The 15,288-nt window shown below is 43.0% G+C and overlaps 1 protein-coding gene across 1 annotated transcript in view; it reads right to left on the reverse strand.

Annotated features, from left to right (window-relative positions):
- SP110 (SP110 nuclear body protein) overlaps positions 1–15,288 on the reverse strand; it is a 39,699-nt gene that overhangs the window by 11,005 nt on the left and 13,406 nt on the right. The window contains exons 8-12 of the mRNA XM_007453268.1: positions 15,087–15,173; positions 13,980–14,033; positions 11,057–11,122; positions 9,401–9,550; positions 6,712–6,780 (exon numbers count right to left, since the gene is read on the reverse strand). Of these exons, the coding sequence (XP_007453330.1) occupies positions 6,712–6,780; positions 9,401–9,550; positions 11,057–11,122; positions 13,980–14,033; positions 15,087–15,173 (426 nt within the window). The remainder of the gene's footprint in view (positions 1–6,711; positions 6,781–9,400; positions 9,551–11,056; positions 11,123–13,979; positions 14,034–15,086; positions 15,174–15,288) is intronic.

Below are 15,288 nucleotides of genomic sequence, written 5' to 3' on the forward strand. Positions count from 1 at the left end.
GTGTGTTAGTTTCTGCTTTATAACAGAGTGAGTCAGTTATACATATATATATGTTCCCATATCTCTTCCCTCTTTGTCTCCCTCCCTCCCACCCTCCCTATCCCACCCCTCCAGACAGCCACAAAGAACCGAGCCGGTTTCCCTGTGCCATGCGGCTGCTTCCCACTGGCTATCTACCTTACGTTTGTTAGTATATATATGTCCATGTCTCTCTCTCGCCCTAACACACCTCACCCTTCCCCCTCCCCATATCCTCAAGTCTGTTCTCCAGTAGGTCTCTGTCTTTATTCCTGTTTTACCCCTAGGTTCTTCATAACATTTTTTTTTTCTTAAATTCCATATATATGTGTTAGCATACGGTATTTGTCCTTCTCTTTCTGACTTACTTCACTCTGTATGACAGACTCTAGATCTATCCACCTCATTACAAATAGCTCAATTTCGTTTCTTTTTATGGCTGAGTAATATTCCATTGTATATATGTGCTACATCTTCTTTATCCATTCATCCGACGGCGGGCACTTAGGTTGTTTCCATCTCCGGGCTATTGTAAATAGAGCTGCAATGAACATTTTGGTACATGACTCTTTCTGAATTCTGGTTTCCTCAGGGTATATACCTAGTAGTGGGATTGCTGGGTCATATGGTAGTTCTATTTGTAGTTTTTTAAGGAACCTCCATACTGTTCTCCATAGTGGCTGTATCAATTCACATTCCCACCAGCAGTGCAAGAGTGTTCCCTTTTCTCCACACCCTCTCCAGCATTTATTGTTTCTAGATTTTTTGATGATGGCCATTCTGACTGGTGTGAAGTGATACCTCATTGTAGTTTTGATATGCATTTCTCTAATGATTAGTGATGTTGAGCATCCTTTCATGTGTTTGTTGGCAATGTGTATATCTTCTTTGGAGAAATGTCTAGTTAGGTCTTCAGCCCATTTTTGGATTGGGTTGTTTATTTTTTTTGATATTGAGCTGCATGAGTTACTTGTAAATTTTGGAGATTAATCCTTTGTCAGTTGCTTCATTTGCAAATATTTTCTCCCATTCTGAGGGTTGTATTTTTGTTTTGTTAATGGTTTCCTTTGCTGTGCAAAAGCTTTTAAGTTTCATTAGGTCTCATTTGTTTATTTTTGTTTTTATTTCCATTTCTCAAGGAGGTGGGTCAAAAAGGATCTTGCTGTGATTTATGTCATGGAGCGTTCTGCCTATGTTTCCTCTAAGAGTTTGATGGTGTCTGGCCTTACATTTAGGTCTTTAATCCATTTTGAGTTTATTTTTGTGTATGGTGTTAGGGAGTGTTCTAATTTCATTCTTTTACATGTAGCTGTCTAGTTTTCCCAGCACCACTTATTGAAGAGGCTGTCTTTTCTCCACTGTATATTCTTGCCTCCTTTATCAAAGATAAGGTGACCATATGTGTGTGGGTTTATCTCTGGGCTTTCTATCCTGTACCATTGACCTATATTTCTGTTTTTGTGCCAGTACCATACTGTCTTGATTACTGTAGCTTTGTAGGATAGTCTGAAGTCAGGGAGCCTGATTCCTCCAGCTCCATTTTTATTTCTCAAGATTGCTTTGGCTATTCGGGGTCTTTTGTGTTTCCATACAAATTGTGAGATTTTTAGTTCTAGTTCTGTGAAAAATGCCAGTGGTAGTTTGACATGGATTGCAGTGAAGCTGTAGATTGTTTTGGATAGTAGAGTCATTTTCACAATGTTGATTCTTCCAATCTAAGAACATGGTATATCTCTCCATCTATTTGTATCATCTTTAATTTCTTTCATCAGTGTCTTATCATTTTCTGCATATGGGTCTTTTGTCTCCTTAGGTAGGTTTATTCCTACGTTATTTTCTTCTTTTTGTTGCAGTGGTAAATGGGACTGTTTTCTTAATTTCACTTTCAGATTTTTCATCATTAGTGTATAGGAATGCCAGAGATTTCTGTTCATCAGTTTTGTATCCTGCTACTTTACCAAATCCATTGATTAGCTCTAGCAGTTTTCTGGTAGCATCTTTAGGATTCTCCATCTATAGTAACATGTCATCTGCAAACAGTGACAGCTTTACTTCTTCTTTTCCAATTTGGATTCCTTTATTTCTTTTTCTTCTCTTATTGCTGTGGCTAAAACTTCCAAAACTATGTAGAATAAGAGTGGTGAGAGTGGGTAACCTTGTCTTTTTCCTGATCTTAGTGGAAATGGTTTCAGTTTTTCACCATTGTGGACGATGTTGGCTGTGGGTTTGTCATATATGGCCTTTATTATGTTGAGGTAAGTTCCCTCTATGCCTACTTTCTGCAGGGTTTTTTATCATAAATGGGTGTTGAATTTTGTCAAAAGCTTTCTCTGCATCTATTGAGATGATTATATGGTTTTTCTCCTTCAATTTGTTAGTACGGTGTATCACATTTATTGATTTGCATATATTGAAGAATCCTTGCATTCCTGAGATAAACCCCACTTGATCATGGTGTATGATTCTTTTAATGTGCTGTTGGATTCTGTTTGCTAGTATTTTGTTGAGGATTTTTGCATCTATGTTCATCAGTGATATTGGCAAAAAACCCCAAAAGTCAGCAGAAGGAAAGAAATCATAAAGCTCAGATCAGAAATAAATGAAAAAGAAATGAAGCAAATAATAGCAAAGATCAATAAAACTATAAGCTGGCTCTTTGAGAAGATAAACAAAATTGATAAACCATTAGCCGGACTCATCAAGAAAAACAGGGAGAAGACTCAAATCAATAGAATTAGAAATGAAAAAGGAGAAGTAACAGCTGGCACTGCAGAAATACAAAGGATCGTGAGAGATCACTACAAGCAACTCTATGCCGATAAAATGGACAACCTGGAAGAAATGGACAAATTCTTAGAAATGCTCAACCTTCTGAGACTGAACCAGGAAGAAATAGAAAATATGAACAGACCAGTCACAAGCACTGAAATTGAAACCGTGATTAAAAATCTTCCAACACACAAAAGCCCAGGACCAGATGGCTTCACAGGCGAATTCTATCAAACATTTAGAGAAGAGCTAACACCTCCCCTTCTCAAACTCTTCCAAAACATAGCAGAGGGAGGAACACTCCCAAACTCATTGTACGAGGCCACCATCACCCTGATACCAAAAGCAGACAAAGATGTCGCAAAGGAAGGGAGACAGCTTTCCGATGTGGTCCTGATGATCCTGCGTTTGGCTCCATCTCACACCTCATCTCAGTAAACAAGCCTCTAACGATGGAAGCCTGAGGGCGAGGCCTGTGTGGAGCTCTCCCGCATCTATTAGGTCACTGCTAGTAAATGTGAGCAAACTTGGGAAGTCCATCAGCAATTAAAGAACAAAGGGAGGGACTTCCCTGGCGGTCCAGTGGTTAAGACTTGGAGCTTCCAATGCATGGGGCCCAGGTGCGATCCCTGGTGGGGGAACTAAGATCCCACATGCTGCGCGGTGGGGGCGGGGGAAGAACAAAGGGGGTTCATAGAGATGAAAAGCCTGGTGGAGGAAATGAAAAGAACAAGGAAAAGCAGAATGGAAAAAGAACCCAGTGAGTGATTGGGAAGACTAAGTACAGGGGTTCTTACAGAACACAGAGAAAAGGCACAGGGTGGAACTATGCCTGCAAAGACATGGCGTGGGGAGAAGGCCGGAGCTCTATGCTTTGTACACAAGGGGCCTGGTGGGGGATGGAGTGGCTGGAGGAGAAGCCCTAGTTACGGGAATAGTAAAAGCAGCACACACATTCTATTGTTTATTTTCACTACAACCTGTAACAAAAGAAAGGCAAAGGCAGTGATCCTCATGTTAGAGATGGGGGACTCAGGTGCAGATTTGGAGACAGAACTGCTGGCGGTCAGCACACTGTGTGAGATGGAGCTAGAACTGGAATCCGGACGTGCCGGCCCCTAGTCTCGTGCTCTTTCCATGCCATCAGAAACACCGCAACAAGACTCCACATCACGTGATGGATAAGAGCACAGAGACACGACGTTAAATCAGGAGTCACAGCCAGGGTGGAGGTGCTAAGGAGACAGGAAAAGCTGGTGCAGACGGAGAGCTCTCAGCCTTTGCCTGGACTCTGTGCTTCCTACTTGTGTTTCTTAAAAACACCAGGAGTTTTTTTTTTTTTTCAGTGTAAAGGACAAAGGACTTGGGATTAAAACACCTAGGTTGATTTTAGCTCATGCAAGTCTTTTTATGCTCTAATTGAATCTGGAAAACAGACCGAAAAATACCTCTTTGAGGATTAAGTGGCAAAATGTGGAACAAAGTACTTTGCCAACTGTAAAGTGCTCTACACACTTATATATTGTTGGCAGGGCCTCTGCATATGGTAGTGTGGGATGTGCACTGAGTAAGGATTTCCCCTTTACGGTGGGAGGGTGGGGGGCTCCTAGTCGCATCAGAGCTGTAATCCATTTGCACACTTCCTACGTTCTTCCAGCAGAGGGCAGCAAAGGGCCTGGTCTCAAGAATCAGCTCTGACAGACGTAGGTCAAGTGTATGGTGGAAGGGGCACTTTTTCAATTTCATGAAGTTCACTGTATGCGTCACTGGAGGCCCTGATATTGGTATTCATACTTGATGAGAAAGAATGAATAATGTGTTGATTTGACAGCTATTTAAGCACAAACCCCAAGGCACAGAGGAGACATAGAGCAATGAGCAAGATGAACCCATGTTCTGACGTCATTTGAGTTTTGCTCAGTGAACAGGATGTACATAGACAGTTAATTACACTTGTGATAAAACAGAGACAGACTCACAGTCTTAGAGAACGAACTTATGGTTACCAGGGGGGAAGGGTCCAGGGGAGGGATAGTTTGGGAGTTTGGGATTGACATTAACATGCTGCTATATTTAAAATGGATAACCTAGAGACTGTCATACAGAGTGAAGTAAGTCAGAAAGAGAAAAACAAATACTGTATGCTAACACATATACATGGAATCTAAAAAAAAAAAAAAAGGTTCTAAGGAACCTAGGGGCAGGACAGGAATAAAGACGCAGATTTAGAGAATGGACCTGAGGACAGGGGGAGGGGGAAGGGTAAGCTGGGACGAAGTGAGAGAGTGGCATGGACATATATGTACACTACCAAATGTAAAATAGCTAGCTAGTGGGAAGCAGCCGCATGGCACAGGGAGAGCAGCTCGGTGCTTTCTGACCACCTAGGGGGGTGGGATAGGGAGGGTGGGAGGGAGACGCAAGAAGGAGGAGATATGGGGACATATGTATATGTACAGCTGATTCACTTTGTTATAAAGCAGAAACTAACACACCATTGTAAAGCAATTATACTCCAATAAAGATGTTAAAATAAGTAAATAGAAAAACATAAAATGGATAACCAACAAGAACCTACTGTATAGAACAGGGAACTCTGCTCAATATTACCTAACAACCTAAATGAGAAAAAAATTTGAAAAAGAATAGGTACATGTATATGTATACCTAACTGAATTACTTTGCTGTACAGTAGAAATTAACACAACATTGTAAGCCAACTATGCTTCAGTAAAGTAAAGTAAGTTTAAAAAAAAAGAGATCTGATACTATCAGAAACAAATGATACCTGTGACAAGCGCCACCAAGAAAAAATACCCTGCCTGCTGGGTCAGAGAAGGCTTTGTTCAAGGTGAGCCGGAGGCTGTGTAACAAAGGAGGAAGGAGGGTGAGGGGGTTGGCTTTGGGGACGGAGCGTGTGAAGGAGGGAGGAGACATACTGAGCAGGCCCTGAGAAGGATGGAGGGTGAAGCGTTCATGTCAAAGTGACAATGCTCAGAGAGATCAGGCTGCTGGCGACCCTTGGGGCTCTGGGTAGGGATTGGAATATGGGTGTGGATTATGTTCTATTTCTTGACCTGGGTGCTGGGTACGTGTGGCCTCTTCCTTTGTGTTCATTCCTGAAGTTGTGCAGTATGTACATGCATTTTTCCACAAGCACGGTGCATCAGTGCTCCTCAAGATGCTGGCCTGCGACGAGACAGGAATCTGACCAGAATAGAAATCAATGCGCTGCTGTTTCCACTGGGGTCTTGCTATGAAACCAGTGTGCTCAGAGTCACAGCTGATTTACAAGCTCCTGATTTTTGCAGACCTGCGGCGAGCAGGCTTGTAGATGTCACCAGTCTGTGGACCACAGATTGGGTAGCACCTGTTATACTTCAGTAATAAGTTAATGAGGAAAAAAGGCCAGCGTGGCTGGCGCTTAAAGAGGGAAGGGAGAGTGACCAGAGATAATGCCCAAGAAGTACGTTATAAAAGCAGAGGGAGGGACGTCCCCGTTGGCACAGTGGATAAGACTCCACGCTCCCAATGCAGGGGGCCTGCATTCGATCCCTGGTCCCACATTCATGCCGCAACTAGTAGTTCTCATGCCACAACTAAGGAGCCCGTAAGCTGCAACTAAGGAACCTGCCTGCCATAACGAACACCAAGCGCAACCAAATAAATGAATACATAAATATTTTAAAAATATGGCAATTCTTTAAAAAAAAAAGGAGAGGGAAAATGAATTCAAGTAGAGGAGGAAGAGGGGAAGGAGAAGGAGGGAGAGGAGGACTGTGTCCCCAAGAGACACACCAGAGCACAGCGGGGCAGAAGCAACAGGGTGCTCACCCCCAGAGACAGGGCGTGCAGCCCTGACCAGCACAGCAGGCCGGGGCCCTGGGGAGCCTGAGGGCGAGGCCCTGCCTCTCACTTACTTACCCTTTATGGGAATATTTCTGTGACAACTTGTTGTTGCACTTGAACAGACATCTTTTATCCTTTTCTTTTCTAAAAAGAAAACAATTAATAGTCATTTATAACTGGAAACATAGATTTATGTGCTTTATATGTCACTATCTCAAAGTAATTTTTTCTGTCTTTCTACCAGTTTGGAGAGCAAGAGAGACAGGAGTCCTTATGAAAGAAAAATTATAGCATTGACCAAAAATATATAGCAAGCTCCAGGTAACAGATGGGAAGGTTAAAAGTATTACAGAAGCCAAATTTTCACAAATTAATATAACATATAACAATATTATATATATATATATATACTTAATACAAATACTAGAAGTAAATAAAGGATGTAGCCTTATCAATATTACATAGAAAGGGCTTTTTAAGGCAGAAGTACAGGGCATAAAGCAGTGATTCTTAATGATGGGTGATTTTGCCCCCAGAGGATATCTGGAAATGTTAGGAAATCTTTTTGCCAGACTGGGAGGTGGGTGCTACTGCCGTCTGATGGGTGGACGCCAGGGATGCTGCTGAACGTGTCACAATGCATAGCACAGCCTCTGCAACCAAGAATTAACTGGCTCCAAATAACAACAGTGCAAAAGTTGAGAAACTCTGATGTAAACCATACTGGAAAAAATAAACTGATGTGCCTATATCTAAATATTAAAGACTCTTGGGAATTCCCTGGCGGTCCAGTGGTTAGGACTCTGTGCTTTCACTGCCGAGGGCCCAGGTTCAATCCCTGGTCCGGGAACTAAGATCCCACAAGCCGCACAGCATGGCCAAAAAACCCCCAAAACCAAACCAAACCAAAAAAAATCTAAACCCTCCACAGTCAGAAACTTCTCAAGTAAGTTAAAAGACAAAAACAAAATAAGAAAATTGCAGCGACAAGGGGTTAATCTCCCAAATTGATTAAACAACAAAAAAAGAAGAGTCGTATATAAAAATAGGCAAATATGAATAGGGGACCTTCAAAAGAAAACATTCTGAAGAAAAATTTGTTTAAAAAACAGGCATCCTGTGCTCCGCAACGGGAGAGGCCACAGCAGTGAGAAGCCCGCGTACCGCACAAAAAAAAAACAAAAAACAAAAAAAAACAGGCATCTTAGTAAATATAGGCTAGATAATGCTATAGTCATTTATGATCCTCCTAAATCTCAGTGGTTTATTATAGGTGTCAGCAAACTACAGCCCAAGGGCCAAGTCAGCCCAATGCCTGTTTTTTTCTTTTTTAATAAATTTATTTATTTTTTATTTTTATTTTTGGCTGCTTTGGGTCTTTGTTGCTGTGCGCAGGCTTCCTCTGGTTGCGGCGAGCAGGGGCTACTCTTCATTGCGGTGCGCGGGCTTCTCATTGTGGTGGCTTCTCTTGCTGTGGAGCATGGGCTCTAGGCGTGCAGCCTTCAGTAGTTGCGGCACGTGGGCTCAGTAGTTGTGGCTCGCGGGCTCTAGAGCACAGGCTCAGTAGTTGGGGCGCACGGACTTAGTTGCTCCACGGCATGTGGGATCTTCCCAGGCCAGGGCTCAAACCCGTGTCCCCTGCATTGGCAGGCGGATTCTTAACCACTGCGCCACCAGGGGGGCCCCCAATGCCTGTTTTGGTATTAACGTTTTATTAGAGCACAGCCAGGCCCACTTGTTTATATTTTTGTCTCTGCTGCTTTCACGCTAAAATGGCAGCATTGAATAGTTGCAGTAGAGACTTTATGGCCAGCAAAGCCTAAATTATTCACTCTCTGGCCCTTTTTAGAAAAAGTTCTTCAAGCTTTGGCTTGGAAGTAGCCCTCTCACTTGCACCCACATTTCTTTGGCCAAGTCACGAGGCCATTCCTGAGTCCACAGGGCAGGGGTGTGTGACCTTCTGAGATGCTGGTGAGCAGTACTGTGACCTTCCAAAGCGTTATTTAACCTCTCACAGAGCACAAAGAAATTCCAAGGAAAACACTGGCGGACTATCATTCTTGGCCTTTATGTTCGACAAACAGAAAAGTCTTGTTATTTCTGGTGTTCGTGAAGATGTAGGGAAGAGGGTGTCCACACCGCATTCATGGGAGTCTAAACTGGCAACAATTTGATCATCAGTATGGGATTAGTTTATTTTATTATTTTAGTTTAGTTTAGCTTTTGGCCTTGACGCTTGTGGGATTTTATTTCCCCAACCAGGGACTGAACCCAGGCTCTCTGGAGTGAGAGCGGAGTCGGACCGCCAGGGAATTCCCAGTATGGGATAATTTTAAATATGCAGACCCACTGACCAACCTCTTCACTTCCAGAAATAAATCATTAAGAAATAAAACAGAGAATGTGTCCACTTTGAAGTCTGATGCCACTCCTGTCGCTGGATCGGCCCGAATCAGAGAGGAGCCCCCAGACTCCGTGGAGCAGAGGTGGCTCTGCTGATAGAAATGTAAACAGTAGACCCAGGGGAGCAGGGATGGGGTTCTGCAGGGCACAGCTGAGGCGACCTGCACCCTGAGAACACGGTTACCTCTCCCAACAGCCACCCCCAAGACCAAGAGACTCTTGCTCTGTCTTCATGCCCATTCGTCTGCCCCCTCCTTCCTTCTACTAGTAACTTTACGCATCTGCATCACCCTGTGCCTGCTCCACGGAAGTCCCCCCACACATGGAGCATCCAGGTGACAAATTCCATCGCCAGCCTTACCCTCTGGTGCAGGCTTTGGGGCATGTTCAGCCCTTGCTTTCTGGGCCCGTGTCATGACCTTCAAACTTCCGGTTGAGTCGTCCTTCCTTTCAGTCACCTGCTCCACCACCTGGAGCATCTCTTGGGTTCTGCGTCCAGGTGAGGCTGACCCTGGGCCAAAGAGCGATTTGTGAAGAGTTTTCATTGGGGTCCCAGCGGCCCTCCCCCTCCCCGAAGCTTCTCGCACTCCCAGTTCCCTCACTTTGAGATCTCTGTACCCACTGCCTCACTTTTATCATGCTATTTCTCCATAATTACTCCTCTTTTCTCTTGTGGGTATCTTTCTTTCTCCCCCAAACTCCTGTTTCTCTTTTCCCCCTTCAACTTCTCTTTCTGACTATTAATTACATGTGTATCAACGAGAATCTAAGCTCCATGAGGGCAGGGAGTTTTCTGTTTTGCTCACTGCTGAGTCCTCAGAACCTAGGACATGTGCCAGCACACCCCTCAACTCAATTCATCTCTGTGGAATGAATGTGTAACAGGCAGCATATTTTACAAAATATTCAAATTATGTATTTTTCACCCTTATACATTGTAATGTCCAGAGTTCCCTAATTATTAAATCAATAAATTTCAGGGAAGGGGCAGATGCTGGCTAGATCTGAGAAGAAACTGCTCAGCTGAGGCCATTTTGGAGATGCTACACTAAATCTTGAAACACAAATTTGTTGAGAGTGAAAGAGATTTCTCTGTTTCAAAAATTACCTTTATATACCCACAGAAGAAGCTTAGAGGTCTGAGTGTCAAGTTTTCCTAGAAGTCGTTGGTGGAGAGAACTCAGCATACGACAAGGAGACAGTGGCACTGGGGACTGAGAGAAAGTGACAAGAAGAGGAGAAGGGCGACCAAGGAGATCCTGGCCCCCACCCAGGTCAAACCCCAAGATTGAGGGGTGTTGGAAACAAACAGAAAAATTTGGGGAATGTCCAAAGCAGTGGAACACATGTCATGATTCATGTTTGGGGGCTGACAGGAGATTCCCTCTCAGGGTGCTGCATTCAAGGGCTGGAAATCCAAGGGAATCCCCACCAACTGGCACACCTTGAACTAAAGCAAAAAGGAGAAAGGAGAGGGGAAGGGGAAGAGGAAGAGAATGCAGAGGAGAAAGAGAAAAGGTGATGAGCACAAAAAGGAATAAAGCAGAGGATCCAGAGAAATGCAGAGCTACATACATTTTTGTTTCTTATACTGCAAATAACATGATTTTCATGCATGGAGTCAATGCATGCTAAGCATCGCTTCAGGTGGTTTTGAACACTCAGTGACAACAAATCTAACTCCAGTTTGGGATTGGGAGTCTGAATCCTGCCTGCACATTCAGGTTTGCTTTGTCTATTCTTCCTGTCTCTGAACTTGCACTGGACACAGTCCTAATCTCAAAATTGACTGAGGCGTTCTGTCCACCTCCACCCCATTCCTTCCCAATGACGAGAGAAAAGAAGCCTGTTGGAATCAACATGGTTCTCCTTTTGTGAGGAGGGGCCTTTGATGGGATGACCTAGGGGTCGAGACGGGGCTGGCCATGCTCTAGTGACACCCGGCTGGCCGTGTGTGGCTGGAGAGAAGAACCCTGATGAACATTAAGGGAATGACGACTTCACCCTTCTTGCTTACCTCTTGGGAGACTTTTTTTCTGTCTTTTTTTTGAACTTGACCAGCTATGTATTTTTCTCTTCCTTCCTAAAACAGAAAAGAAAATCATCTCTTATGGCTATATATATTGATCTACAAGCTTGAAATGTCAATACGTTTTTGTTTTTTTTGCGGTATGCGGGCCTCTCACTGCTGTGGCCTCTCCCGTTGCGGAGCACAGGCTCCGGACGCGCAGCCTCAGCGGCCATGACTCACGGGCCCAGCCGCTCCGCGGCACGTGGGATCCTCCCGGACCGGGGCACGAACCCGTGTCCCCTGCATCGGCAGGCGGACTCTCAACCACTGCGCCACCATGGAAGCCCGTCAATACGTTTTAAGTAAAATTTTTGTCTATCTTCCCATCACTTTGGGGAGGCAAGAAAACCAGGAGACCTATGTGAAGAAAGTACTCGGAAATGAAAAAGGATTGAATAAAGAAGTAATAGAGATATACTAAATTATTAACATGAAAATATATCATTTTCTAATTAATAACCAGTTTTTTCAAGACTAGAAGAAAATATATAGAGACATTGTTATAAGCCATAGATATAAAAGATCTTCTTAGCCAAAGAAGGAAGGTCCTTAGCCAAGGACCCAAATTGTAAAGGCAAAAGATGAACAAATTTGACTGCTTAAAAATTTTAAATGTCCATACTTCAAAAAACATCCGCACAATATTAAAACAAAAAAGGGGAAAATTGCAATATATGTAATGTTAGGGGGTTACTGTCTTTTAATAGATAAAGCAAAAGATGAATAGTACACTAGGAAAGTGGGCAAAAAGCATAAATTGGAAGTGCTAAAAGAGGAAATACAAATGACACATTTATTTTAAAAGTGTCTTTTTTCTAAAGTTTTTTTTGATGTGGACCATTTTTTAAACATCTTTGTTCAATTTGTTACAATATTGCTTCTGTTTTATGTTTTAGGGTTCTTTTGGCCCCGAGGCATGTGGGATCTTAGCTCCCCGACAACGGATCAAACCTGCACCCCCTGCACTGGAAAGCAAAGTCTTAACCACTGGACTGCCAGGGACGTCCCTAAAAAGCATCTTTAGACCACCAATAATCCCCTGAAAATGCATTGTTTAGTTTTAATTATACCCAAACTTTTAAAAAGTTTTATCATGTCTGGGTTGATGAGCATGTAGTTAATGAACACTCGTGTGTTATTAAAGGAAATGTAAACAAATACATTTTCTGGAGAACAGTTTGGTAACAAATATGAAATTTAAGATATATAGACTCTAACAAAGTAATCTTGTTTTCAGAAATTAATTCTGAGGAAATTATTGGACAAGTGTGCAAAGATACCAACACACACAATATGATTTCTATTTTCAAATAACAATTGGATATAGCCTAACTTACTACCAACAGGTTATTATTGAAACAAATTGTTAATCACACAATAATGAAAACGGTGTTTAAAAGTGTTTATAGGATGGACTAGGTAGTATGAGCATGTATATATATACATAAAGAATGTATACATATAAAGAATACATATATATGAGAATGTATGTGTTTTTGTAAGGTATAAAAATAAGGTGGGGGAAAGAGATTAAATAGGTATTTAAATTCCTGAGTAATAACTTTCTGTACTGTTTGCAGATTTTATGAGGAACATTGTATTGGGCAGGGCAGGAGAGGCTATGCTGCAGTACAAGCAAAACCAAATCTTGGTGGCTTAATATACAACAGTGTATTTCTCTGTCATGCAGAGTTCTCTGCAGGACGGGGGTCTCCAGGGCAGCTGTCCACTATGAGTGGTGCTGAGATCCACACTGCTTGGCCTTTTGCGACCTCCCTCTTCCACACACTTCTACAATCAGGGTAAGAAAGTGTGAAGAGCTACGCAGTATCTCGTGTGTTTTGACTCAGGAGTGACACCCATCTCACCAGTTCCTTGCTCATAACTAGCACCATGGCGCTGTCTCCTGCGAGGAGCTGGGAAATGCAGCTTTTCCCAAGTGTCTGGGAAGAGGGAAGGAGAACCGGAAACAGTGGAGAGCCGTAGTACCGCCCACCACACAGTGTGCAGGGCTGGTTGTTTCTCTTTCTCCGTTCTTTCCTTTTCCTTCGTAGTAAAGCTGCTGATTTCGAGCTGGATACTTGTCCTTCTAAAATAAAGACTGCAGGGCGTCCCTGGTGGCGCAGTGGTTGAGGGTCCGCCTGCCGATGCAGGGGACACGGGTTCGTGCCCCGGTCCGGGAAGATCCCACGTGCCGCGGAGCGGCTGGGCCCGTGAGCCATGGCCGCTGAGCCTGCGCGTCCGGAGCCTGTGCTCCGCGACGGGAGAGGCCACAGCAGGGAGAGGCCCGCGTACCGCAAAAAAACAAAACAAAACAAAAAAACAATAAAATAAAGACTGCATTACCCAGCCTCCTTTGCAGTCAGGTGTGACCATGTAACTAGTCCTGGCAATGAAATGGTAACAATTACTAAATGCAACATACAGATAGTGTCTTTCGGGAGAGAAGGCATGCCTCTCCTTGACCTTGCCGCTTTCCTTTGGATGGAATGCACACTTGCTGGCTGGACCCCAGTGAAGGAGATGCTGCATGCTGAGGATGAGGGAGCAACACCCAGAATGAACTGCGTTATGGCACGAGCCCTGACCACCTACTTCTGTACGAGACAGAACTAAGCTCTCTAATTTCAGCCACTATTTTGGGGGGGATGATGCGGTTTTCTGTCACACACAGCAAGCTAATTTCAAAGGCTACAGCATATTGCTTTTATAGTATGAAAAAGTTTCTATGTTGAAAAAAGCACACATCTGCAAAGAAGCACACATCTTTTTCTGGCTTAGATGTCTTTTGTAGCCCGAAGGCCATAAAATCAATAAAAATATTATCAAACCCACCCTAACAGAGACCAAATAAGTTCTTTACACTTACGTTTTTCCCCAGGAGATTCTCCCAAAGGCAGTTTGCTTCCCTTATCCATGGGATCTAGAAGGTATGAGAAAGAAAGTGATTTTTAAATAAGCAATCTTTATGTTTTGTGACCACATTCATTTCAGACAATACTGAGTTGGTAAAGCTTTGACAGTATTATTTCTATCCCTTTCATTATAAAGGAGGATGATGGTTCCTGAAGAGGGTTCTAGGGACCAAGATGCTAGTCCTGTGCCAGCCAGCCTTTATCCACAGGATCTTGGGAAAACCCATTAATCCTTTACATCTCAAATTTGAGTAAATCATTCAAATTTCTCCAAAGGTGGTTGTGAAAATAAAATATATTATTCAGGATAAAATTAGAAATATACATTGTATGAGTCAGTGTAATGCAGGAAAAACTTGTTAAAAATGATAGTTTGTATTTTAATACGGTCAAATGTAATTCATTCTTTCTGACAATAATTAGATATTTGTCATTTGAAAGTCACATTTGTTCTGTGGGAGTTCTGTGAAGATGTGACACAGTGACTGAATTACCAGCAAACAGAAGAATGCTTTGCTTTTTTTTTCCCTCCAAGGATAACAGTAACAATGTGAGTAACAGTGGCCATGGTGAGGGGTGAATTAACGTGCACCATTTTTCCAGCGTATGCCCACAACAATGTGAGACGCTCGTGCTCAGTCATAGTATTACATTTGTGTTTATGATGAGCTGTTCTCATCTCAATTTTCACAGAAAGGTCATGTGAGAAACATGGAGATTGGGATCTTAGGAAGAACCTGGGTGGCTTGGCACTGCAATAAAGTACCATGAATATACTTAGAGCATGAATACTTGGCAGTGGTAAGTTGCCCCAAAATTGGTTCTTGGGGGTGAAAAAAACTTACTCTTTTTATGTATAGAGCACAAATAAATATATCCAGTACAGAAATGGATATATACTTGTGGTATTGAAATATCCTGGGGGGTAGTGTTCATGATTGGAAAAAAAAATCTAAATGGGCAGTGATAATGAAAAAATGGCTGAGAAACTGTGACTCAGAGTAAAACAGCTCTAAGTTTGGGCTCCTGATGACCATACTGAGAGACTGGCAATCCCTCACCTTTACCGTGGGTGAGTCTTGGTGGTGTGCTGGGTGGCTCCTGGGGTCTCTTTCCTTCATCCATCTCTGAAGTGTCATCACTGACCTCTGAAAAAAGAAACAACACTCATCTTATATCTCAGTAAATGCCCTCTGGAAAGCCCACTCGGAATCTCCCAGAGACCCAGGAAGGACCTTACACACTCTGGAGCTGAAGGCTGGA

The sequence above is a fragment of the Lipotes vexillifer genome, unplaced genomic scaffold, assembly GCF_000442215.2.
Source record: "Lipotes vexillifer unplaced genomic scaffold, Lipotes_vexillifer_v1.1 scaffold471, whole genome shotgun sequence".
Lineage (NCBI taxonomy): Eukaryota > Metazoa > Chordata > Mammalia > Artiodactyla > Lipotidae > Lipotes > Lipotes vexillifer.